Source organism: Macadamia integrifolia, unplaced genomic scaffold (assembly GCF_013358625.1).
Source record: "Macadamia integrifolia cultivar HAES 741 unplaced genomic scaffold, SCU_Mint_v3 scaffold1846, whole genome shotgun sequence".
NCBI lineage: Eukaryota > Viridiplantae > Streptophyta > Magnoliopsida > Proteales > Proteaceae > Macadamia > Macadamia integrifolia.
In genome coordinates this window covers 9,531-37,471 of record NW_024868383.1, presented here as the reverse complement: position 1 = coordinate 37,471, position 27,941 = coordinate 9,531, and the positions used below count along the sequence as shown (strand labels likewise).

Below are 27,941 nucleotides of genomic sequence, written 5' to 3'. Positions count from 1 at the left end.
CTCCATTGGTTCTGGTAGGGATAAGGGTAGGGTGGCTAATGGCTTTCTTTCCTCCACTTTTGGTAAGGGTAGTATTCCTATTACTGCTTTCATTTCCCTTGATTTGGTCCTTTATGTCCCTATCTTTGCCACTAATCTTTTATTTTTGAATCACTTAACTAAATTCTTATATTTTTGTGTCACCTTTTTCCCTTCCCATTGTCTCTTTTAGGATTTGATGATGAAGGGGATTATTGGCAATGGAGGAGAAGAGGCTTTACCTACTTTAACCTCGACTACCTTTTTATCCCACAACTCGGTCTTATGTGTGTGGATGTAGTGATAATAGTTCTATGGATTCTATGATGCTTTGGCATCAACGTCTTGGTCACCCTTCTTTTGTTGTTACAAGGAAACAATTAGTTCATTTATTTACTTATTTTTCTTCTTCCCATGTCTTTCATTGTGAACCATGTATTTTTGCCAAACATTATTTTTCCTTTTATCTTTATTATGGTAATAGATCTGATGTTCCTTTTTATATTGTGCATACTTATGTTCAGGGACCCTCTACTACTACTTTTTTGGTTGTCGCTACTTTGTTTCATTTTTTGATGATTGTTCTAGTACCGATTGGATTGTGTTAATGAAACATAAGATTGATGTTTATGATGCCTTCAAAAATTTTTATCAGATTTTCTATACTTAATTTGGCACTAAAATTAAAATTTTTTTCGTTCTAATAAAGAGGGAGTACATGTATGGTAGTCTTAAAAACATCTTTACTGACAATGGCATTATCTATCAGCTAGCTTATGTTGACACACCCCAACAAAATGGAGTAGCTAAGAGGAAAAATCACCCCTTGTTAAAAGTCAGTGGGAGTTTTAGTTGGCATGAATGCTCCTAAAACCTTTTGGCCTGATGCTCTTCTTACTACTGCTTTTTTAATTAACCGAATGCCTACAAAACTTCTTGGTTCCAAAACTCCTTTGGAAATCTTGTTTCCCCAGGGTTGAGATTTCTCCCTTCCCCATAAAGTATTTGGGTGTGTTTATTTTGTTAATGTTAATAAATCCTCTCGGACTAAACTTGACCCCAAATCTCTCAATGCCTCTTTTTTGGATATTCCTCCACTACTAAAGGTTTCAAGTGCTACTATACTCCTTCCCGAAGGTGGCTTCTCTCCAAAGATGTCACCTTCCTTGAGTTTGTGCCTTGCATTGCTTCTCGTCAGCATCTTCTTCAACGGGAGACTAATGAGAGTGAAAAGGTTGTTGATGTCATTCCCTTCCTTTCCCCTTTGCCTATTGCTCTTTATATGCTTGGCATTAGAAAACAGAAAGAGGTGGATATTGTTGATATTGGTGATCATCCAGGTGGTGGTTCTGGTAATGAGAAGGAGTTACTTGTGCATGAAAGAAGGGGAATGAAGACCTGTCAAAAGTTCTCTTTAGATCGTCATCCTAAGATCCACCTTCTTCATCGGTTAACATTCCTTCCCTTCCTTTTGAGTTAGACCTTTTTATTACTGTAAAAAAGGGAAAGAGAGCTCCCACTAATCTTATATAGCTAAGTTTGTTTCCTATGATTCTCTCTCTTATAAGTGTTGCATTTATTGATGCCTCTCCTCTATTTTCATTCCCAAGAATGTCGCAAAGGACATGTTTAATCCAAAGTGGAAGCAAGCCATGTCTAAAGAAATGATGGCATTTGAGAAGAATTGTACTTGGATACTGGTTGTCTTCCGAGGGGGAGAGTTCTAGTTAGATTCAGATGTATTTATACAATCAAGCACAGATTAGATGGTGTTGCTTAAAGATACAAGGCTAGGTTGGTGGCGAAAGGGTAAATTAGGTGTATGGGATTGACTATCAGGAGGCATTTGCTCTTATGGCTAAACACAATTTATTAAGAGTTCTCTTATCATTGGAAGCTAATAGAGGTTGGCCATTGTTTTAGTTAAATATAAAGAATGCCTTCCCTTTTGGTGACTTAGAAGAAGAGGTATCCATGCAAACTCCATCCGGCTTCAAGTTCCTTTTAGCTGATGGGAAAGTGTCTCCTCAAAAAGTCACTATATGGTCTCAAACAGTCCCTAAAGGCTTGGTTTGAAAGGTTTAGACATGCTATTTTGAAGAATGGGTATTCTCAGAGTCAAGCTAACCACACCATGTTTACCAGGCGAGATAATGCCACTATTACAACCCTAATTGTTTGTGTTGATAAAATTGTCACTGGAGATGATACAGCTGAGATAGTTAGACTGAAGACCTACTTGGCCCAACAGTTTGAGATGAAATATCTAAGACACTTGAAGTATTTCCTAGGAATTGAAGTGTCAAGATCCAAGAAGGGTATAAATATATGTCAAGGAAAGTTTGGGCTGAACCTATTGAAAGAAACAGGGATGTTGGGCTACAAACCTATAAGTTCTCCTATTGAGCAAAATCATAAGCTAGGAGAAAGAATACAAACCTTCCCTTGTTTATGTAGGGAAACCAGAGGCTAGTTGAGAAACTATCTTTGACTCGTCAAAACATCATTTACATAGTAGGAGTGGTGAGCCAGTTTGTGCATACCCCCAAGAGTGGGTGCTTAGGTGTTGTATACTGTATTATCAAATACTTGAAATCCACTTGAGGGAAAGGATATTGTATGCTAGGAACAACCATTTAAGGATAAAAGGCTACACCGATGCTGATTGGGCTGGTTCAGTTTCTAATAGACAACCAACATTTGGTCATTATACATTTGTAGGTGGTAATATGGTAATATGGAGTAGTAAAAAAACAGCCCTTTGTTGTCACACCCCGCCTTCACTAGGCTAAGGTATTCGGTCTAGATATCCTTATTCAGTTAGCCTAAACCCACTAAGATTACATATGCAATAACTTAATCCAAAGATGCCACCAAAATCGCAACTAAACTCTAAGTACGCATATAAAATTTGTGCGCTTACTCTATTACTGGTGATTCTCTAAATGATAATCACAATATACGAACTCATTTGAATTAAAACCATAGGTCTTACAAGGTTTGTAGATAATACATAAGAATAAATAACTGAAAATAAAGTGATGTCCATCGGCATCCCCGTGTCTTGCAGACACAAGTCTCACAACTGCCACTGAAAATCCATTATTGTCTCAACACTAGTTCCACAATTAAAGAAAAATAATCCACATAGGGTGAGCTTCCACGAAGCCCAGTGAGGGTTGGACATGTAAGCAAACACAAACAAGTATAGATAAAACAATAAAGATAAACAAAATTAAATGAATTATAAATACGACAAAAAATAATGGATCAACACAGATTAAATGAATGTAAATATGATCCGAATTATTATCACACAAGACTATCAACAAAAATAAGTCCAATTGGGGTTTGAGTGCTACTGCAACATAGGGGATATCCTTGGTCCCCGAAAACCCATCGGTCACCCATCGATATATTTAGTTGCAATTCAGGAGCCTACAGGTCCCAGAAAACCCATCGGTCACCCCACAAACCCTTAATGAATAATCCTCTATTACCACGGTCCCAACAAATCCATCAGTCTCTTATGCTGTAAGACAGCCACTGTCTTATAAAACCCATCTATCACCCATGCTATGGGATAGCCACGGTCCCGGAAAACCCATCGGTCACCCGTGCTGCATCTACCTCTGAGTACAGTCTGTCGTACTGCGGATAAGGTATTCTTAACAAATATACCACCCCATGGGATTAGCTAGTACCTCATCCCTATTGGCAAAGGGTGTAGCACCCAGGTTATTCTCTTAGTCCGATGCAATTTAACAAGCCTAATCAATAGCTTCTGAGTCCATGTTGGGTTTTAGTGCTATTGCAACATAGGTGGTATCCCTATCACGAATGTATATTATCAGTCCCCAAGGATACATGCTAGTTGCGAGTCAGAAGCATACCGGTCCCTACATAGCTACTTGGGTACCTGTAAGCCCCTATTAATAATCCTCCATACGTACCACAACATTGGAATCCAACCTTCGGTGATTGGTCTAGTCACAAAGTCGGTAGCCCCCACCTCAGTCATCGGAAATTCCCCTAATCTTGATCCATCAGATAGTAGGATTAGCCAATACATATCCCCTATTGGCAAGGGTTGTAACACCAGGGTTATTTTCTTAGCCCGATACAATCTAACAAGCCTAATCAATATCTTTTGAGTCCATATTGGGTTTTAGTGCTACTGCAACATAGGTGGTATCTCCAATCACGAATGTACTTTATCACTCCCCAAGGATACAAGCTGGTTACAAGTCAGGAGCATACCAGTCTCTACATGGCTACTTCGGTACCTGGTAAGCCCCTATTAATAATCCCCCATACATACCACAACACCGGAATCCAACCTTCAATGATGGGTATGCCACAATATCGGAATCCAACCTTCGGTGATGGGTTTAGTCATGAAGCTAGATACCCCCCACCTCAGTCATCAGAAATTCCCCCAGACTCGGTCCATCAGACAGTAGGATTAGCCAACCTCGATCCAATTTGTAGATTGGGTAGGTGGGTAGAAGGATTTGAGTTAGGGTTGCTCTAACTTACGCTAGGTCAAGAAATAAGGTAAGAGAGAGAGAGAGAGAGCATAGCCTTCATGAGAGGTAGAGAGAGAAACTCACCTTCAATGGGGTGGGTGAGTGGAGCGATCTCCCTTGCTCCCTTCCTCTTCCTTCTCCCTTGCTTCCCTTCTTCTTTTTCTCCTCTCTCCCTTCTCTTGCTCTTATCTTGGTAAGAATGAAAAGAATAAGCAATGAGCTCTATTTGTAGTAACTTAAGTCACTTAAGGTCTGTTTGGAAAATAAATGATTTTTCACTCATTATTAGGTTAGTTCTCTAATCGGCACTAGCGGGCCCACCTCAGAATGATTCGATACATTAATCCACTCCTTGGTAGGTTGTACCAGGTATTGGAGATGGTTTGAGGTGCACGGTGTGAGGGTCCGGGCCCCACAGCCAAATAACCTGATTTTGGCTATACCCTCACCTGAGGGTGTTCACCTGCTGGTGACCATCAGTCGGTGTGGGCTGTTTTGGTCCAATTTGGGTGGAACAAGGTTTGTCGATTGTGTGAAGGGTTCCTTGGGTATGTGTAGGTATGTGGGCCATACCTTGGTGCATTTTATTATCGGGGTTCTAGTAATTGTCTTCAATGGCAGAGTACTTTTCCTGACTTCTTCAGTGGTTTGTAGCCCTTCCATACAGTGAGCCGGGCAATCCACAAGTTACTAATGGTTATCACCTTGGTTGCATTACCTGTGTCCAAAAGTTGAAATTAGCTTGGGATTTTGAGCACTAGTGTAACATTTGTAGCTCGATCAGGTGCAAAGGTAGAATTTAAAGCTATTGCTTGTGGAGTATGTAAACTCCTATGATCAAGAAGGCTAGTCCAAGAGTTGGGGTTTGATCTGAGGCTCCCATGTGCCTCTATTGTGATAGTAAGGCTGCCATAAGTATAGCTCACAATCTTGTGCAACATGATCGGACAAAGCATATAGAGATGGACAAACACTTCATCAAAGAGAAGATTGACTCGGGCTATATATGCTCTCCTTTTGTGGGGACTAGTGATCAGTTGGCACTTGGCAGATGTCTTCACATAGGGGCTCACCCATCATTAGCTTAGTACCTTATTGTATAACATTTATTCTCCAACTTGAGGTCGAGTGTTAGAAGAGTTTGTGTATTAGGGGAACTTTGAGCACTACATTAATTATTGTCTAATACTGTATTTGTCCTTTGTTATCTTTTACCGTAGTTCTATATCTTGGAAATTCTGATTGTTTCGATCCATCTCGAGAGGACCAAGTTTCAGAAATTTTGAAATTTTTTACCCAATTTCTAGATATAGCCCAGAAAAAATACTTGGTTTTGACAAGGTTTCTAAAATTTTGACCTAAATTTCGGTTTCGGACAAGGTCGAAACTCAAGATTTAGAACCAGGTCTTTTACCTCCCTAGGGATGTGTATGTAATTCCTTATTATTATCTTAGCGAAGCAAATAGTGTGAGAGTATCCATTCTCTCACACACGACATTCTCTCATCATTTCTCTTCTTCCCCTTCTCATCTTTCCATCCTTTCGTCTAATCTTCTCTTCTTCTCTCTTATCCGTTTATTCTCTCCCAATCTCTACATTCTAACTCCTTTAAGGTACCTCAAAATGAGACACGCAGCATCCTAGTGGGCTTGTTTGGGAGTTCCCCATAACCTTAGTTATCAATGCGACAAGGCAACCAAAGCATTTGAGGGCCCTTCCTAAATGCTTAGGCGATAAATGCTAGAAAGAAAAAGTTCATCAATAATTACCCTCAGATGAATTTGGCCTCTCATCTTATGGTGTTTATTCAAGCTTGTAAACACCTTTGTGTATGACATGTTTCTCTTTCTCTGCTCATTGTCATTCTGATGAGCTTTTACTAATTTCACGCAAGTGAAAATTGGTTTTTATATAGTGTTACAACTTCTTCCAGCTTTATTGCTTTATCATTTTGGGTGCAGAGATGCATGGTACAGATGGTTCTACTTGCTGGTCCAGGTGTTCTAATTTCAACCTTCTGTCTTGGATCTGCTTTGAAGGTATCCTTTGACTTCCTTTTGCTGAGACCAAATTTTCTGTGCTTTCCAATAATTATTGCAATGATACACTGCAGCTCACATTTCCTTATAATTGGAGCTGGGAAACATCATTGTTGCTAGGAGCGCTTCTTAGTGCGACTGACCCTGTTGCCGTTGTGGCCTTGATGAAGGAGCTTGGTACAAGCAAAAAAATGAGCACGATAATTGAAGGAGAGTCCTTGATGAATGATGGGTATCTATGCCCTTTAGTTTCTGTTATTTCTTGCTCGCAGAATACCTGTTATTGTTATGTTTCTAACAGGCATCATGGAGTTGGTTGTTTACTTGCGAAGACCAAGTTTTTTCTCTTCACATACTCCTTTATAATGAATTTGCTTTCTGTTTCCAGGGTAGCTATTGTGGTATATCATCTATTCTATCAAATGGTGCTTGGACGGAGCTTCAGTGTGGGAGATGTTATCAAATTTTTAACACAAGTTTCACTTGGGGCATTTGTAACATGAGTATTCTGGATAAAATGATTTCACAAAAATATAATTTGGATTATAACATGCTTTCCTTGGTGCAGTGTAGGTATTGTTCTTGCCTTTGGAATAGCATCTGTTTTGTGGCTGGGGTTTATTTTCAATGATACAGTGATAGAGATTACATTGACACTTGCTGTTAGCTATATTGCCTATTTCACTGTAAGATCCTATCTGTAGTGTGATGTCCTATAGAAATTATGATTGCAATGAATTTTGGTGTTACTGATTGATGTAAGTAATTAATTCTTTATCAATATTACATTTGGATAGTATTGGAAACTAAAAAACTTATCACACACTTCCTTAAGGAGATCAATACTTCATGAGGTTCCTCAATTGGCACTTGCCAGCAGCATTTGACTGTAATCAATTTGTTTCATTTGATTAAAGCTTCCTTGATTTACTTCTTTTCCCCCTTCACCTTCCAAAAACTTGTTAAATTTTGTCAACTGAAATTGAAACTATTATAGTCATGTATATAGCCGCCAAAATTTGCTACAAGCACCACAGAAGTCCGGAAGGATCCAATCATTTTACACACTTTCTGATTGGGGGTATCTTCAACCCCCGCCCAAAAGAATTAAATAAAATAAAATGCATTTGCCTGCTGCAAGTACTTCTAGCAAATAAACAATCTTGTTATCTTAAACTCTAAGTAGCATGAATAACACCAGATTCCCATAATTACAACTGAGGAATGTGACAGAACCTTCGCAACTGACATCCATGGTTGAGCATAAAAGTAAGAACAGGAAAGATGTAACCTAAAAGGATTGTGTATTTTTAGGGGCAGTAAACTATTACCTCCAAAACTTATGCAGACTTCTGGTAATGATCAGAAATCATTAAGCACATGAAATAAAGTTGCAACGGTAAATTTTGTACCAGTTAGCCAAGGTTTCATCAAGATATGTACAAGTATACATATACGAAGTCACATTTCTCGACTCTTGTGCCCTTGACCAATTTTCAGCATAGCTGTTGTAATGAAAAGCCATTATTACTTATCATTGCTGATAGAAAATTTTGGTAACTTTATCAGGTTGCCAAAGGTTGGTACACTGGTAGTCAATGGGTTGGGTCGAATGTGGATGAGAAAGGAGATGATCTCTTCATCTTTGGCTCCTTCCATAAAAGGAAGTAGCACCTATTCGGAGTTGGTTCAAAGCTCCAAGGAAGCTGCTTTGAGAAATATTCAAATTTGTAAAATTAGGGGTTTAATGTGGGCTCAAGTGGACGATTATGCCCATGGTCTATCCATTAATCTAGATTTAAGAGACCATATGTCGTCTTTGTATTTGCTGTCTCTGCCTTCTGTTTCTTTTCTTTGCTTGTTCTCCTATCTGCCTTGATAAATTCTTCTTCTATTGGTGACGGCAAAAGATGATGTAGGACAGAAATCAGTAGTTCAGCAAGAGTTGATCTATCAGCTTCAGATCCACAAAAAATATTTCGCGATGGTTTATATTGAAGCTGTTCAGATGAAAGAATATGCATGCTGGTAGAAATTGGTTAGACTTCATTATCCTACCATGGAAAGGAGTTCGAGATGGTTTCTTAGCCTTAAATGGCTGCTTAAACTTTATAATACCACCACCAAGTTTCCCTAGACAAATGTTGCTTTCCTTTAGATTCACCCAGAAGTTTTTTAGCTACATTCTTTAATCTTAATATAGGTAGCCATCTCATTCCACATCATTTTAGCATCTTCGTTGAAGTCTCGCCTTCCCTGTGTTACTAACTTATCAGTAATGTTTTCAAGTTTTCTCCTTTTAAGTTCCACCAGCTTGTCCTATTGCTATTTGGAAACCCCGTAGGACTTAAACTCAACACCCCATTTCTCATGTAGTCTCATATGATTCTCATTCTCCTGCTTTTCATAATTTTGTTGTCTTGTCTTTTGTTTTCATTCCCCAGCACTGGCAGGAGGCTTCAGCCGATTCACGGTGGAAAGATGCTATGGTTGAAGAGATGAGGGCACTTGGGAAGAATAATATGTGGGACCTGGTACCTCTTCCTCTAGGTAAGAAATCTGTGGGCTGCGGGTGTTCATTGTTAAATTTTTGCTGGTTTAACAAAGCAAGGATGATTTCCAGGGAGTGCACTCAGACATATGGGATTGATTACCAGAAAACTATTGCTCTAGTTTCAAAGATAAATTTTGTCCAGGTTATCCTCTCATGTGTAGTCAACTTAGGGTGGGAGTTACAACAACTTGATGTACAAAACGCCTTTCTCCATGGGGAGATTGAAGAAGAGGTTTATATGGACATTTAGTTAGAATATGTGAATGGAGAGGAATAATGAGATGAGAGATGAGGAAGAAGATGGAGAAGTAGAAGAGGCAGAAGAAGAGAGATCGATGGTATGTTGGAATATTGTGTTGTGAGTAAAGTCTCACTAACACTAATATATTCTTTACTAACATATTTACAAGATATTACACATACCTCCCTGAGGAGGGAAATTACATACCTCCCTAAGGAAGAAAAGGAAAATAAAACATAATGTGATAAATTACTAAACTACCCTTAGAATAACAAAACTAATATCTCTAACACTCCCCTTCAAGCTGGAGAATAAATATCATGCATTCCCAGCTTGGAGAACAGAGAATTGAACTATTAGCCAGCTGATCTCCAGTCCTCATAAAAGGTTTTCATACAGTGTCAATCTTCTCTTTAATGAAGTGTTTGTTCACCTCTATGTGCTCTGTCTTGTCATGCTGCACAGGGTTGTGGGCTATACTTATGGCAGCCTTGTTGTCATAATAAAGCCTCATAGGTGCACCAGTATCAATACCTAATTCTTGGACCGGCCTTCTCAACCAGAAAAGCTCACACACTTCATGAGCCATTGCTCTAAATTCTGCCTCTACACTAGACCAAGCCACCACAGATTGTTTTTAGCTCTGCCATGTAACTAGGTTTCCACCTAATGTACAATAGCCTAATGTAGATCAGAAGACTGAGCCAGCCCAATCTGCATCAATGAAGCCTTCTATCCTCATGTGGTTATGCTTGGAAAAAAGTAGTCCTTTTCTTGAAGAGGACTTCAAGTACCAGAGGATGTGATAAATAACATCCAAGTGGCCACTCTTGGGAGCATGCATAAACTGACTCACCAACCCCACTGCATAAGTAATGTCTGGATGAGTCAATGACAAATAGGTAAGCTTCCCAACTAGCCTTTGATGTTTCCCTGCATCAACAAGAGAAGAGCCAGTATCTTCCCCTAACTTATGATTATGCACAATAGGAGAACTTGCAGGCTTCCAGCTTAACATTCCTGTTACTTTCAAGAGGTCTAGAATAAACTTCCTTTGGCATATATTTATGCCCTTCTTGGATCTAGATACTTCAATCCCCAGGAAATACTTTAAGGGTCCTAGATCCTTAATCTCAAACTATTGGGCTAGGTAGTTCTTCAGATTAGCTATCTCAGTTCTGTTATCTCCAGTTACCACAATGTTATCAACATAGATAATCAAGCTGTAATAGTGCCATTACCACACTTAGTGAACAGAGTGTGGTCATCCTAACTTTGGGAATAACCATTCTTCAGGATGGCCTGTTAGAACCTTTCAAACCAGACCTTTGGAGATTGCTTAAGACCATACAGAGCCTTAATAAGAAGGCACACATTTCCTGCAGCTGAAAGGAACTTGAAGCCAGGAGGAGTCTGCATATACACCTCCTCTTCTAAGTCACCATGAAGGAAGTCATTCTTCACATCCAATTGATACAATGGTCAATCCTTATTTACTATTAGAGATAAAAGGACCTTTATGTTGTTATGCTTAGCCACAGGAGCAAATGTCTCTTGGTAGTCATTTTCATACACTTGACTGTATCCTTTTGCCAGCAGCCTTGCTTTGTACCTCTCAGTAGCACCATCTGATCGGTACTTAATTGTGTAGACCCACCTGCATCCAACTGGAGTTCTACCCCTTGGAAGGTCAACTAATTTACAGGTATAATTCTTTTTAAGGGCCATCATTTCCTCAGCCATGGATTGCTTCCACTTAGGGTTAGACATAGCTTCAGAAACATTCATGGGAATAGAAGCAAATAAAAGAGCAATAGTAAAGGCAACACCTGTAGGAGAGAGAGTCGTAGGAAATAAACTTGGCTATAGGATTAGTACAAGCTCTCTTTCCCTTCCTAATAGCAATAGGAAGATCTAACTCTGATGGGCAAGGAAGGATATTACTTGACTGAGAAGGGTGGATCTCAGGAGTTTGATTCAAAGAGGACTCTTGGCAGGTCTTCTTATTCCTTCTTGTATACACAATGGTCATCTTTTCATTACCTGAGCCTTAACCACTTTTGAATGATCATCAACATTAGTAATATCCACCTCTTTGTGTTTCCCAATGTTAAGCATAAAAGGAGAGATAGGCAATGGAAAAAGAAAAGGGATCTCATCAGTAGCCTTTTCACCTCTATTATGCTCCCTCTAAAAAGGATGCTGAGGAGAGGCAAAAAAAGGTGCAGACTCAGGGAAGGTGACACCTCTAGAGAGAAGCCTCCATCTGGAAGAAGGATGATAGTACTTGTATCCCTTGGTAGTAGAGGAGTAGCCAAAAAAGATACATTTAAGGGCCTTGGGGTCCAGTTTAGTCTGTGAAGACTTATTAACATGGATATAATAGACACACCCAAACACTCTGGGGGGAAGGGAGAAAAAAGAAGACTGAGGAGACACGGTGTCCAAGGGGGTTTTGGAGCAAAGAAGTTGTGTTGGAATACGGTTGATTAAATAAGCAGCAGTAAGGAGAGCATCAGACCAAAAAGTTTTAGGAACATACATGCCAAAGAGAAGACTCCTTCTGACCTCCAACAAATGGCAGTTTTTCCTCTCAGCTACCCTAGTTTGTTGGGTTGCCAACACAAGCTAGCTGATGGATAATGCCATGATCAGTAAAAAAGTCTTGAAGACCACCATACATATACTCCCCCTTTGTCAAAACAAACAATTTTAATTTTCGTGTCAAATTATGTACATACTATATGATAAAAATTTTTAAAGGCATCATGCACATCACTCTTGTGCTTCATCAAAATAGTCAAATTAGCACGGGAAAAATCATCCACAAAAAAACAAAGTAACGAAAACCAAGTAAAGGAGTAGTAGTAGTAGAAGGCCCCTAAACAAGAATGAGCCCAATAATTATATGGAATAAATGATCTATCCAGACCTTAGGAACCGGACTGAGATATTAGTTGGGTAATTGAGAAGGAAAGGCCAATGTGCTCTTTATCAGCCAAGTATGGATCTCAATATGGGAATTCAGCTAGAATAAGATAAATGGAATTAGTTATTAATTATTAAACATAAAATTTAACTTACATGTAATTTGTTAATTAGGAACTTGTTATACACATCGTTAATGATACGCGAGATTAGGAGTTTAGTGAAGAACACCAGACTTGAGAAAGACAGGTGAGGGGTTTGTTTGTTGATGGCTGTTATGGATTGTTTTACCTTTTCAATTTTTCTCATGTGTTGCATTAACTATTATGATGTGAATGTATTTTATATAAAAATTATAAAATTTCTCTTGATGCATGTTTTACAGATATGGATGTGACCGTGGTTTTATAGAGCTTAGTATGATAAATGTGTGGTGTTGGGTGTAATATTAACGGTCTATAGCACGGTGTGGCCGAGGTTCTGTCTAGTACCATGGGCTCAGAAGTCAGTCTTATAGCTAAGGCCATAGTTGTATGCTATAGATGCTATGGATGCATATAAATGCATATGGTTAGGCTCACATCCCAGTGCTATAACCCCTTGCTAATAGAGGGTCAGGTATTGGCTAATCCCACGCGGTGGTAAGTCGTGTAGGACTACTACGCCCGGATATGATGTACTGTATCCTGAGAGGGCACAGCATGGTATGATGTACTGTATGTATGGCTATTGACACATGGGGGACTAAGGCTCTGATCAGGACCATGATGTCAGGGGTTACTATTTAGGGGGTAGCCGGGGGATTGAGGCTCTAACCGGGACTGGCTGGCTCCTACCTACAACAAGCTTATAATCCTGAGGCCCAACGTACAGGGTAGGGAATGCCACCTACGTTGCTTGTATCACTTAACCCATAAGATAAGACTTAGTAACTAGAATGGAAATAGTAAATTAAATTAATCATGTGGATGCTGCAAATGGAGCCTATGTGTGAGATGGTGTTATCATTATAACTTGTGTGTATGTGCTTGTATGCCCCCACCCCTCACTGAGCATGCCCGTGCTCACCCCCCATTGATGCCTATTTTAGATAAAGGAGTTGGAACGGTGATGGTTAGGAGATCTGTTCAGATGTGAAGATATTTATATGGGACACTCACAGAGGAGATTCTTGTTGTACATCATGTATTATAATTTAGTTGAATGTAAACTCTATATTTATTGTAACCTGTGGATTCATTTATATGGGTCTGTCTTATTACATATATCATTATAGATGATCACCACACGTATCTTATAATTTTTATGAATTCTTTATGTATACTCTAATTTAGTAGTAAGCAAGTGGTGGGTTTGGTTACTACCCGCATCTGGGATCCTAGGTATTGGTAGGCTGATTGGTTCGGAATTCCAGTGCCATATACCTATGCCATATGAAGGGCAAGGTGTGACAGAAGGGGAGAGGGTGGAAGTAGGAGGCAGGTCAGAGGGAGAAGTGACTACGGAGGACCAGGTTTTGGGAGGGTGAGGAGCAGAGAGGGAGTAGGATAGGGATCACAGGGACATGGGGTACTAACGGTGGGAGTTGCAGGGGGAAATCGGACATGGGAGCACATGAGCAGAGGGGGGAGGTTCGAAAGCCTCTCGTATTCGCAATAGTGCCTTAGTTCAGCTTTTATCCACCCATGACAACACTAAATTGATCCTATACACATTTATTTCCATTGAGAAGAGTCAATGATAACATTAAAGTTGACACCCTCAAGCTCATATGGAAAATTGCCTCTAAGGACAATTATATCTGGGTCAATTGGATATACTCCTCTCTCCTAAAAAAAGATTCCATTTGGGCAGACTCCTTCTGATGTTCCATGGGTCTAGAGAAAATCCTGAATCTCAGACCTCTTGCCCTCAATGCCATCTCCTCCTCCATCAGCAATGGGTCTTCCACTTACCTTCTGGTTGGACAATTGGCACCTTGCAAGTATCCTCCTCTCCATTGTCAACCTTGAACTTTATACTCCTATGGTATTCCTAGAAATGCCATGGTTTATTCCATCATCTTAAATGATAGTTAGTCCACTCTCACATCCTCTTCCCTTGCTGATATCTGGGCAGCTCCCCCCTCCACAGGGATGCCCGTGAGGATAGGATTTCATGGAATCCTTCTACCAATGGTAGCTTCTCTTCTGCCTCTGCCTGGAACCTTATTCGTTCCACTGCCACTAGAGTCCCTTGGCACAATGTTGCTTGGTTCGAAGGCCACATCCCTCGTTATAGTTTCACCACCTGGCGAGCACACAAGGACTGTCTCCCGAGCCAATCCTTTCTCATCCGCCATCACATTTAAGCCTCCCCTTTTTATTGTTTCTGCTGGAACAATATGAGGATATAAACAACCTCTTTTTCAACTGTCTCCTCTCATCCTTTATCTGGAAAAGGTCATTTCCCATCGTTGGCCTTCTAGGAGAACCATTCAGCCTTTTAATAGGGAATGGAATTGGATTGATATGACCTTCTCATGTACCTCCATCTGCGACATGGCGGTCGAGCTTGCTTTCTACGACACTATTAACCACATTTGGATTAAGCAAAATATCAGTAGATGGATGGCCAAATCCCGGCCTTACGATCAGATTTGGAAAGCCATCTACTTTAATGTTCGCTCCAAACTTGCTTCTCTCAAGCAGAAACTTGTTAGGAACATGCTCATTGTTGTTGCCTGGGGTCTCTCCTCCTCTTTTCTAGCTTCTCCCAATCCCCATGATGATTCGTATCCTTGTATCCCCCTTAGTCTTTTTGTCTTTGTTCCCCCCTTAAGGTGCTAGCCTCATCTTGTTAGCCATGCTTTGTCCCCCCTTTTCTTTCTTTTGCTTGTCTTTCCCTTGCGGTCTTAGTTTTCCCCCTCGTTCCTCTTGTATATTCTTTCCCCCTTTTAATGCATTATTTATTCATTAAAAAATAAATAAAAAAATTGACAGGACAAAGCACATAGAGGTGAACATACACTTCATCAAAGAGAAGATCGACTCTGGTTACATATGTACCCCTTTTGTGAACATACACTTCATCAAAGAGAAGATCGACTCTGGTTACATATGTACCCCTTTTGTGAGGACTGGAGATCAGCTAGTTGATGTCTTCACAAAGGGGCTCATCCATCTATTCAGTACTCTATTGTCTAAGTTGGGAATGAATGACATTTATTCTCTAGCTTGAGGGGGAGTGTTAAAGTTTGTGTACTAAAGGTAGTTTGGGAACTAGTTATGTCACTTATTCCCTTACATTTTAATTCTTTTGTTTTTTTTGGTATGTAATTCGATATAATATATTAGTGAAGCAATATATGTGTTAGAGAGATCATTCTCTCATAACACAACTTTCTATCTCCATCTCTCTTCTTCTCCTCCTTCTCCTTCAACCTTCTTCCCTAACCTTCTCTCCTCCTCTTTTTATTGTCTTGTTCTCTTCTAATATCTATATTCTAACTGATCTCCATAGGGGGAGACTTATAGCTGGATGCATATTGAGTTTACACAATCAAGTACCAATCAAATGGTGCTATTGAGAGGGACTAGGCAAGGTTGGTGGCCAAAGGGTACATTCAAGTGTACGGAATTGATTATTATGCGACATTTGCTCTTGTAGCTCAGCACAATTCTATAAGGGTTCTCCTGTCTTTGGCATCAAATAGAGAGTGGCTTTTGTATCGGTTAGATGTGAAGAATGCCTTCCTCCATGGTGACTCAGAGGAATAAGTGAGCCTCCACCTGGCTTCAAGTTTCCTTTAGCTAAAGGGGAGGTTTGTCTTCTCAAAAAGGCTTTGTATTGTCTCAAACAGTCCCCAAAGGCTTGGTTTGAGAGATTTAGGAAATCAACAATCTATGACGAATGGGTATTCCCATAGTCAATCTGACCACACCTTATTTACCTGACGAGGTAATAGTACTAGAACTGCACTAACTGTCTATGTTGATGACATTTTAGTGACTGGAGATGATAGAGCTGAGATAGCTAGGCTAAAGACCTACTTAGACAAACAGTTTGAAAGCAAAGACCTTGGACACTTGAAGGATTCTAGGAAATTGAAGTGTCAATGTCTAAGAAGGGGATAAGCATATGTTAAAGTAAATTTGTGCTGGACTTGTTGAAAAAAGAAACATGGATGTTGGGTTCCAAACCTGTAAATTCTCCTATTGAGCATAATCATAGACTAGGAGAAGATTGTGGTCCTTCCGTTGTTGATGCAGGGAAATACCAGAGACTAGTGGGGACCTTATTTATCTGTCTTTGACTTGCCCGGACATTACTTATGCAGTAGGAGTGATGAGCCAGTTTATGCATGCGTCCAAAAGTGGCACTTGGATGTTGTGTACCGTGTCCTCAGGTGCTTGAAGTCCTCTCTAGGGAAAGGACTATTGTATACTAGGAACAACCACTTGAGGATTGAAAGCTACATAGATGCTGATTGGGTTGGATCCATCTTTGACAGACGGTCTACATCGGGCTATTGCACATTTGTTATTGGCAATTTGGTCACATAGAGGAGCAAAAAACTACCTGTTTTGGCTAGGTCAAGTGCAGAGGAAGAATTTAGGGCAATGGCTTATGGAGTATGTGAACTTATATGGTTGAGACGATTGATTCAAGAGTTAGGTTTTGATACTGAAGGGCTTATGCATAATGCATCTATACTGTGAAAACAAGGCAGTTATAAGCATTGCTCACAATCCTGTATAGTACGATAGGACAAAGCTCATTGAAGTGGACCAGCACTTCATCAAGGAGAATATAGATTCTTGTTACATTTTCACTCCTTTCGTGAAAACAAATGATTAGTTGGTAGACATCTTCACCGAGTGGCTCATCTGTCACTAGTTTAGTACCCTTTTTATGTAAGCTGAGAATGCATGATATTTATTCTCAAGCTTGAGGGGGAGTGTTAGAATTTATGTAATAAGGGTAGTTTAGGAACAAGTCTATTATCTTCTTGTTTCTTATTGTATTTTCTATTTTTACCCTTTTACCTCCATAGGGAGGTATATGTAATTCCTTACATCTTATTAGTGAAGTACTATAGATGTGTGAGAGAATCTTTTCTCTACACACAACATTCTACTATTCTTGTCTCTTCTTCTTCTCCAATCCTCCATTCTTTTGTTCTCTTGTTTTCTTTCCATCCACATATTTCAACTAATTAGCCATATAGATTGTAGCCAACAAATAGGTTTGGCATATTCTCTTTGCCATGTATGCAAATACACATCCTAAGAGTAGTGGTTCTCGTGTTTGCTTTTCTCTTCTGGGTTTCTTTTTCTGAGCAGCATAATATATATATAAAAAATCCGCCAACTTTTATGCATTATTCTCAAGCAAGATGTATTGGAACAGGATGAGCGAATTTGATGGACGTCATAATTTAGGGACTGTTGATTTTTGTTTCACCCTTAATATCTGAAATGCCAATTTTTATATGTAAGGCTCAAGACTGGGCTGCTGTTTCAGGTGTGTTGACGGTTATGACTCTTGGGATGTAAGTTAAATTTACTTCTGCACTGTTTCAAACATAAATTAGAGTATTTGTACTAGGGAAAAAATGGGAAAAGCGAAAATAAAAATTTCCCCTTGATGTTATCCATTGCCAGGTTCTATTCTGTTGTTGCAAGGACTACTTTTAAGGGTGAAGATCAGCAGAGTTTGCATCATTTTTGGTACGTCTTTTATATTATCTAAGATTGGAGTAGATGTGTGAGTAGCTTATGCAATTCATTCAATGTTTTTAAGTGATTTATCAAGTTTTTTTATAAATATACATCTGATCTTTTTTTCTTCTGCAAGAAAAGGCACTACATATTGCTGAGTTCAATGGAAAATATTGTGTTTGATGAAATCTGTGATATCTCGTGCATGAATAACTGAATTTACTTTTAAAAAGAAACACATTTAAGAGATGATTTTGTTCGCAGAATCCTAGATGATTATCCATACATTAGGCTCTCGTACAATCACTATTCATGGTGAAAAGATATTTCATTAGTCTAAAGCATAATTGTCAATGCATCGCCTAGGTGACAAGGTGGTTTTTGAATGCCTGGGGGCGACCAGTCGCTACATTCTTCGAGGAAATCAGACAAAAATAGGGGAAAAGTAGGAAAAAATGATGTAAAGCGGGGAGGAAATGGGGGAATCAGGAAGGAAAAGAGGGGATATAAGGAGAAAAATCAGAGAGAGAACGGAAAATAAGAAGAAAAATGGGGAAAAGAAGTAGCAGCTGCCAGTACCACTGGGAAGGTGGTAGCAGCTGCCACTGTCACCGCCACCATCATCCACTGCTATCAAGAAGAAGAAGACCCTCATATTTATACATAAAAGGGAAATACCGAAAGAAATCATTATTTACTCTTACGTCTTGCTCTTTATACAACAAGACGTGACTGCCTAGGTGCCAAAGCGACAAGGCGTGTTGCCACCTCTTAGGCTCACCTTGCCGCTACGACTATGGTTTAAAGAGTATTTGTTTAAGTAATTCTATGTATCCTTCACCTCACACCCTTAGATGGCATAATACAATATAATCTTGGGCCTTTTTTTTTTTTTTGGTTGAATAAGGAATTTAATACCCAAGAGAAAGAAAACAACAAAAAGAAGCAAGCTCAGCCTTATAAGGAGGGAGAAGGGGGAAGATCGCAAGAATGTACAATAATCCTATTTCTAGGAGAATCTATACAATGATCTGGAGAGCCCCAGAATTTGGCTTTAACTTCAAAGAGGATAGATTTCCAAACCTGAGAGAGAGTCCTAAATTTAGAAGTCCATCGACGAAGGTCGTGTTCAAAACAAATATGGAAGATGGTTGCACAAAAAGCCAATTTACCAATTGTGTCACAACAAGACTTCCTTGAAATAGAAATGTCAACCCAAATCCACTCTTTGTCTAACAGAAGGATACGCTTCTACTAAGCCAGTATTTGGCAAGGAAGCCATACCAAACAGCCGAAGAGAAAGGACAAGTGAAAAATAGGTGATCCACATCTTCGGGAGTATTCCAGCAAAGGCAACATATTGATTTCTGGCTGACACTGAGGGTGGGGCGAATCAGTGTACTAAAAAAACTAGGGTTGCACCATTATGCTTGAGTATGAGACAGGATGTTATTGATTTGTAAAGATTATTTCAAATCAAAGTCAGTCATTTCCCATAGTTGGATGTATCACTCAAGGATTCAAGTATTGATATCAGACACCATATTGGTTAGGTCATTTTATAAGATGTATCGTATCACATTAGAGAAATGCAGGATACACTAAATATATGCACATAAATGGTCAAGATACTCATGGAAATACAATTTTGCATTAAAAAAAAGAAGTATAATTAAGCAATATATAACATGTATCATACATAAACACTAAATATAGAACACAGTATTGAGAGACAAGTGCATTTTATAGGGGATGAGGTTTCTCACATTTAGAAATATTCTATTGCTATTGCCATGAGCCCCATGAAGAGTGTCGTGGTGGTTCAAAGTCATTGTTGCCTTCTTGGGAGGTTCTTCAAGAATAGGAGCGACTAGGATGATGTTGTACACTTGCCGAACATAGGCACAATATTGACCCCAATTGAAATATCTATCTTAATGGGAGTCCCACTTATAGTAGAATCTTGTGTAATGGTCTGGAATGCTCAATGATGGTAATCTACCGAGTTGTGGTTGTGCTTGACCGTGTCTAAAACTTCCATGACCCAAAGAAGCCCCATATCCATGGCCTGAAGAAGCACTTGAAGATATATTGTCCATGGCCTAATGAAGCACCAACGTGATCCGAATTCATACTCAGTGTCTCTATGCTCCATATAAGCACATCACTATCATTTGGATTAGGGGAATGCTTACCCTTCTGACTGTAAGACTTTGGTCGCAGGTGAGCACCATGATCCATATCGTAGGTTGCATGTGTATACCCTGCCTCACATGTGAACAACAACCCTTTGTAAGATTGTGAAACCACACCACCACCACCACCACCACCACCACCACCACCATCATCATCAACACCATCATCATCATCATCAGCATCGTCGTCGTCATCATCATCATCAACAATTAGTTCCATATTCAGTTCTCTAATGAAGTTCTCTAAATATGGATCAGGTGTGGTTTCTTACCAATCCTCACTCAACTAATTTATCACCAAATACCCTATTAGTGTCCTCAATCTATGTTCTTACGGGATCTTCTTTGTCAAGTATGTGTTTGATATTGATTGGGGTGAAAACTATGTGATCCCATGCTCTCTCCAACTCAATATTTTATCTTTAACTTCATATTATAATGGCATACACTGAATTTTCTAGTTTTGCATAACTAAAATGATTACGGGGTTTGGTATGTATCAACCAAATGTACTGTAGTTACGTTTGCAGCGATTAGATGATGCCGTTAGGAATAACACTGGAATTGCAATCAGCCCCAAGTTTGGAGCACTAATCCCATAGTTGAGCCAGTCATCAACTGCACGATGATAATTCCTATATTAAGAGTTTGCAGCAAATTTTAAATAACAAAATAACTTGTTAAACTTAACTTACCAGGGCATTCTATTCCTCTAGCAAACCACAACACAAAGAGATACGTGGTTAGGCAATGTGCCTACATCCACGATGCAAATAATCGTTTATCTACGACTCAAATCCAGCCTCAGTAATTCAACTGCACCCACAATCAAGAGAACGAGCCCCAATTTGTATCGCACCCACGTGGCCACGTCACAGGAGCACCGACCCCCTTACAAGATTTAACCCAGTACCCACTATATTTGGAGCTACAACCCCAACTACGCTTGTCGTGCACCCACGCAATAGGGTTTACAACCAATCACCAATAAACAAAGGTTTAGAATGAAAAACGCTAAAACATCAAGTCTACCACAACCCAAGAATAGACTTACATTCAATGACAGATAACTCAAAATTTAAACAAATAATGCACCCACTGATTTTGTTGTCTACAGACGATGAAAATCTTCTCAGATAAGATGTGTTTCTTCAAATCACCAAGCAACTGCAAACAACAACCAGTGACTTCCTTCACAGATCCAAATTAACAAATGAATGTAATGGCAGCACTTCAATTGTAACAACATCTATAACCTCATCAATCACAGTAGTAGCAAGATAGCATGCATGTCCATGGCAACAGTAGGGACATCAGTATATAAAAGGTTCTTCAATTAACTGATGGACTTGCAACAATATTGATTGATTAAAGCAACCTCATATATCAACTAAGATATGCATGTCGACAACTTAAAATTCAGATTGAAGCTGGATATATATACAACCAAATTTGAAATTCTGAGATTGCACGCAGTAGGCTTCCCTTAAACCTTCATAGATTAAAGAACTATGCAGTAGTAGTTCCTGTAGTTACGCCAAGGAACCATAGGAACCATTGGGTGAGGCGATTCAGATACACTTGTCTTCTCTACCTTTATGGCCAGGAGGGAGAGGAGGGACAAATGACTAGAGGTCAAGGAGGGGGGGAAGGGACGGAGGAAGGGACCAATCTAAGGGGGACAGGATATAGGAAACAGGAGCAGACTTGGGGATGTCGGAGGAGTAAATGGTTCTGTGGGACACCAGGGAGGAGAGGATACTAGCCGGGTGCCATGGGTCCATCCATAAGGAGGTGGCTTGGCTACTACTGATGGAAAAGGAGATGGCATTGAGGGCCAAGGGTCTAAGAGAGAATTTTCCTCCAGATCCAAGAATTGTCCAAAGGGATTGGGACAGTCCAAAGGGAGTGGTGCTTGAGTAGGTAGGAGTGAATCCAGTCAACCCAGATGCCCTTCTGCTTGGACACAATTTTCCAAATGAGCTTAAGAATGCCCATAGAATTGACATCTTTGATTCTTCTAATGCCATGACCACCTTTAGCTTTGGGAAGGCAAACCTTGTTCCAACTGAGAAGGTGGAGAAATCTAGAGGTATCCGAACCTTTTCAGAGAAAGGAGCAGAAGATTCCTTTGATGGTCTTGGTAGTGGAAATAGGAAGGGAGAAAACACCAGACCAATAAAGATATATGGATTAGAGCACCGAACGGATGAGGGTTAGGTGCCCTGCATAGGAAAGCAGCTTGCCTTTCCAAAGCTGAAGCTTCTTTCTCAGGATGTCTAGTATGGGGGAGCCATGATGGGAGGAGAGCCTGAAGGAGATGAGAGGGAGACCCAGGTACTTAATAGGCAGGGAACCCAAGGAGAATCCAATGATGCCAAGAAGGTGAGCCTGAGTGTTAGGGGAGACCCCTGAGAGGAAGAGGCTCGATCTGAGCAGATTTATGCGGAGGCCAGAGAGATTCTCGAAGGAATGGAGAGATTCCATATTGGTGAAAATAGAGAGGGGGTTGGCTATGGAGAAGATCATGATATCATTAGCAAAAGTGAGATGGGTGAGAAGATGGGGTTTACGTTTGGGGATAGGAGAGATGAGGTGGAGTTTTGTGGGGCCTTAGATGGATCTGGACAGGACTTCCAGGGAAAGGGAGAAGAGAAAAGGAGAGAGAGGGAAACCCGGCCTGATTCCTCTCCCATAAGGGAGGGCTACCATTGACAATAACAGAGAACTTGGGAGAGGAGATACAGGAGTGTATCCAGTGGAAAAAGGAGGGAGGAGAAAGGACTTGGGGAGAATGACTTTGGAGATGAAGTCCCAGCTTAGGGTGTCAAATGCCTTGTGAATGCCAATTTTGAGAAGAGCAGAGGAGGAATGAGATTTATGATCGAAGCCACGGACAATATCATGACAAAGCATGATATTATCAGTAGTGCTCCTACCAGCAATGAAGGCAGATTAGTTTGGTCTAACCAGGATGTCAATGACTTTTTGAATTCTATTGGATCGAATTTTAACCATAAATTTATAGAGGAGATTACATAGAGAGATTGGCCTGAAGTCATTCATGGAGACTGCACCCTCCTTTTTGGGAATAAGATAGAGGAAGGTATGGTTGACACCATTGATCTGGTTGGGATTGAGGAAGAAGCTCCAGATAGCAAGGATAAGGTCTTGATGGATAATATTCCAACAGGAGGAGAAGAAGCGCATGCTAAAACCATCCAGCCTAGGGGCTTTATTAGCTTTGTGAGAGAGGATGACCGACAGGATTTTCTCATAAAAAGGAATAGACTGAAGGCTAGGGAGAAGGTCATCCGAGAGACATTTATTGAGAAGAAGGTGAGTTATAGGGGCGAGGACATAGAAAGGGGGGAGGAAGATGCCCTGGAAATGGAAAAAAGCTTCAGCTTTGATGGCCTCCGGATTGTGAATCTCATTGCCAGAGGAAGAGATGAGCTTAGGGATGGAGTTCCAATTGTTTCTAGCCTTTAAGGACCTGTGAAAGAAAGCAGTGTTAAGAGTCTCCTAGGTCCAACCATTTTATGCGGGCTTTCTGACGGAGGAAGCTTTCCTTTTGAGCAAGAAGAATGGAGAGCTCCGAATCAATGGATTTTTCCTTAGATGCAAGGATGGGGTTAAAGAGATCAGTTTGGATTTTGGCTTGGTTAGAGAGGAGTTTATCACGGTAGGAGGAGACACAGAGGAGACACAAGAGGAGATATTGCTAAAAGTAGAAGAGTTTCAGAGCTTGAGAGAGGCTTTGACATTCTTAAGCTTCTTGGAAAAGGAAAGGAGGTGGGAAGGGGAAGGGTTGATTGGAATGTTCCACTCATCTCTCACTAAAGGAAGGAAATCGGGGTGGGAAACCCACATATCAAAGAACTTAAAGGGCTTAGGACCGAAGAAGCGGAAGGGGAGGACGTGGATGGAGATCAGGCTATGATCGAAGATCCCAATGAGCTCAAAGTAGGCATGAGAGGAGGGGAAGGAATCAAGCTATGCTTCAATGACAAGGGCTCTATCCAACTTGCAAGCCACACGAAGGTTACCAGATCTTCTGTTGTGCCAGGAGAGCTTAACTCCCGACCATCTGAGATCATTAAGGCTAAGGTCGTCAATGCAGTCATTAAAGGAGTTGACTGCTTGATGTTCAATGGGGTTCCCCCTATGCTTCTCATGACTGAAGCGGATGACATTGAAATCCCCCACAATGCTCTAAGGACTTGAACCCGTGGAGTGGCTAAAGGAGCGGAGCTCAAACCAAAGGGGAAGTCGATGGGGGGTAAGATTATGGGCATAGATGATGGAGAGGTAGAAAATGTGGGTTCCGGAGGGATGGAAGATGGGGAGGTGAATGGCCTGGGCAGAGGAGGAGAGGGCAGTGATAAGGACAGAGTTGGGATCCCGAAGGACCCAGATTCTGCTATTGGGCTATAGAGGTAATTAGAGATGTGAGACCAAGACAGGGTGATGGAGGAGATGATATGCTGGGCATTAGGCTCAAGAACTCTCATTTCTAGAAGGCAACAGAGGTTAGAGAGAGGAACGAATGCGGGAACGAATGTCAGCTTGTTTAGATGAGGAATTAAGTTACGGAATATTTATTATTGAAGATGTCCATTTCCAGTTTCAGACGTTTTATCCCCTCCATTGTTTTAGTTCTTCAGATTAGGTTAAAGTGCCAGATTACAAGGTATTGCAAATTTTCTGAGAATTTGTTCCAACCTGCATTTTTTATTGCCATGCTTCTGGGTTGCTTGTTGGCTTGTTGCAGATTACAAGGTATTGCAAATCCTTTTACCCTCACATGCTCTTTCAGGCATTACATCAAACAGGGAATGCTATGGACATAAAATTTGCACAGATTTTACATATAGTTAAAAAATCACCAAATGAAAGGAGATGAAACTTTATAGAAACTATCAAATGGTTGGGACTTTGGAACAGGCGAATTTGGAAGAAGATGTAGCTTCAGAGAACAACTTGGCATCGGTTTGGGTGTCCAAGAAGCATCCATGAGTTGCAGCGATGGAGCTGGAAGGCCTATGAGTTGCATCGATGGCGTCTCTGGTTTGAAGGTCTCACGAGAAGAGGAGTTGGGATATGTGAGAGGAGTTGGAAGATGAGAGAAGTCAACTTTTTATCGTGCTCTTTCCAATTTTTTGGCTCCACTTGTTTCAATAAATAGAAAAACAAGTATGACAGTTTCTCCAATCTCGTTTCTTGAATAAAAAATGACATAAATTTCAATTTACATTTCAAGAAACGGGTGAAACGAAACAGGTTTGCCACACAATTTTGGGCCCATTTTTCGATTTCTCGGCACAGAAAAATGAAACTAACATGTTTCCAGAAATGTACAAAATGGGCCCTAAGAAATTACATACACCTCCGAATCCCCCCTTGTTTAGTGTGCACAATCTTATTTTATATGTATTTAATACATAAATGCTATAGGGAAACCTCTTTCTACTTTTATTTTAATTACTGATGTTAGTTTGTTTGTTTGTTATTATTCATTTTTTTTTTTTTGGAGGGAGTTGCGGTATGGGGAGAGAAATGTAAATATATCAATTTTCTAATTTCTTAGGACTATTAGTTGATATACATCGTTGTTGCCTTTACTTGAAAGCTCAAGATTTTAGGATAAGCGGTTGTAACATGGAATCAGAGCAGGGAGGTCGAGTGTTTGATCCATGGGAAACCCAAACAGGGTTCCTCGACACATTCTTCCCTTGGTGCCATGTGATGGTGTTTCCACTTGAGTATGTGTCACGTGCAGGGCTGTGTGTATAGACCGGTACTGAGGGGGTGTTGATTTACATTGTTCCTTCCCTTAACAGATTGAGCATTTAGCATAAGCGGTTATAACATTATCACCATGTTTGATCTTTGTTTTTGTGTTTTTTCAGGGAAATGGTCTCTTATATTGCTAAGACTCTAATTTTCATCTTAAGGTCAGTCATGAATTCAGCATTCTTAAGGGATTTTCTTGTCTTGTACTTCTGATTATGAACCTAAAAATTGCCATAAAAAAACTAAAAGAAAGGTGATTTCTATAACAATATAGGAACCAAAGTAGCCAAAGAAAGTGAAGATTTTTTAATTTTAGATGCATTAAGAAATGAAACTCGACCTCCCTGCTCAATTTTCCGTTTCTTGGCACAGAAAAATGAAACTAACATGTTTCCAGAAATGTACAAAATCCCTAAGAAATTACATAAACCTTCGAATCCCCCCTTGTTTAATGTGCACAATCTTATTTTACATGTATTTAATACATAAATGCTATAGAGAAACCTCTTTCTACATTTATTTTAATTACTGATGTTAGTTTGTTTTTTATTATTATTCATTTTTTTTTTTGGAGGGAGTAGCGGTATGGGGAGAGAAATGTAAATATATCAAATTTCTAATTTCTTAGGATTATTAGTTGATATACATCGTTGTTGCCTTTACTTAAAAGCTCAAGATTTTAGAATAAGAGGTTGTACTGTGGATCATCCCTGGACATCATTTACTTGGAGTATACGCAAGTTTCAAACAGATATCATACACTGAAGATCCGTAGAAAAGTGTGTGGAGCTGCTGCAGAACAGCCTAGTGTTTCTGATTGCTGCAGCTGAACGAACTACAATGCTATGTACCTCATAAGATAGGCTTGTGGATCTTTCACCCTTTGAATTGATAAGTTGGTTGTAGGGAGGAATTAACTCATATGCAAGGCGTCAAGTATCAGTATCGGGCAGCGTATCAGAAATATTGATTTAAGAGACGTCTAGGAGATGTAATGGATAGATGCTAAGAGACACTAGACAGTGTTAACCAATAACATTAACATGGTAACATAAAAGAAAAAAAAACAATCAAATACAAATCCAACTTAATCATTTCACTTAACACAACCAAGACCATTGTCAAGTTCTTATATATTTTTTTTCCAGCAATCTAAAATATATGATTTCCCACCTTCAGATCAAGCTCTAGATAGTAGATAACTAGATATACAACTAAAGAGGAAAACATATTATAAACATCGAAAAGGCTAAAACAACAAAGAACAGAAAAGGACATGAATCCATCTAAACCCATATGATAATTCCTGCATTTCTTTCAACCCACCAAAAAACAAATAATAGAAGGTACTAAACTAAAAAAATCAAAGAGAAACTCAAAGAACCAGAGGGCAGAGGTTGCAGAGAATAACCAACCAGAGTAGAGAATAGAAGGCAAGCTGCATAAAAGAAAAGAACTGGAGCAGAAAAAAAGATCAGAAGAAGGAGGAGAAAGATCGAAGTTACTCGCAGGTGGGGCCCTTACCTGGTTGTCGATCGTGCTGCCGGAGGAGAAGATGTCGCAGGCGATGTGGTATTGTGGTTGTTGTCGTTCTTGCTGCCGGAGAAGGAGAAGACATAGTTGTTGCTGCCGGGGAAGGAGAAGGAGAAGACGTCACTGTTGCTGCCAGAGAAGGAGAAGAGAAGACATCGCTGTTGCTGCCGGAGAAGGAGAAGATGTCGCTCTTGCTGCAGGAGAAGGAGAAGAAGAAGAAGTTGCAGGCGGTGGCTGCTGGCTTCGAGGGTTTTGGTCTCTTCGGGCGTCGGGTGTTTTAATTTTACGCTGCCATATAATAAACAAAATATTTTTAGTAAAAAAAAAACCAATTAAAATATAATAAACAAAATATTGTTAGTAAAAAAAATAAAAAATAACACATAAAGTCAACTGCCTAGGGAA

General features: G+C 40.0%; 1 protein-coding gene across 1 annotated transcript in view; it reads left to right on the top strand.

Annotated features, from left to right (window-relative positions):
• LOC122064993 (sodium/hydrogen exchanger 8-like) overlaps positions 1-26,216 on the top strand; it is a 39,068-nt gene extending 12,852 nt beyond the window's left edge. The window contains exons 4-10 of the mRNA XM_042628790.1: positions 6,510-6,587; positions 6,662-6,819; positions 6,976-7,077; positions 7,156-7,273; positions 17,791-17,843; positions 17,956-18,021; positions 26,120-26,216. Coding sequence (XP_042484724.1) covers positions 6,510-6,587; positions 6,662-6,819; positions 6,976-7,077; positions 7,156-7,273; positions 17,791-17,843; positions 17,956-18,021; positions 26,120-26,216 — 672 coding nt within the window. The remainder of the gene's footprint in view (positions 1-6,509; positions 6,588-6,661; positions 6,820-6,975; positions 7,078-7,155; positions 7,274-17,790; positions 17,844-17,955; positions 18,022-26,119) is intronic.
• The last annotated feature ends 1,725 nt before the right edge of the window (positions 26,217-27,941 follow it).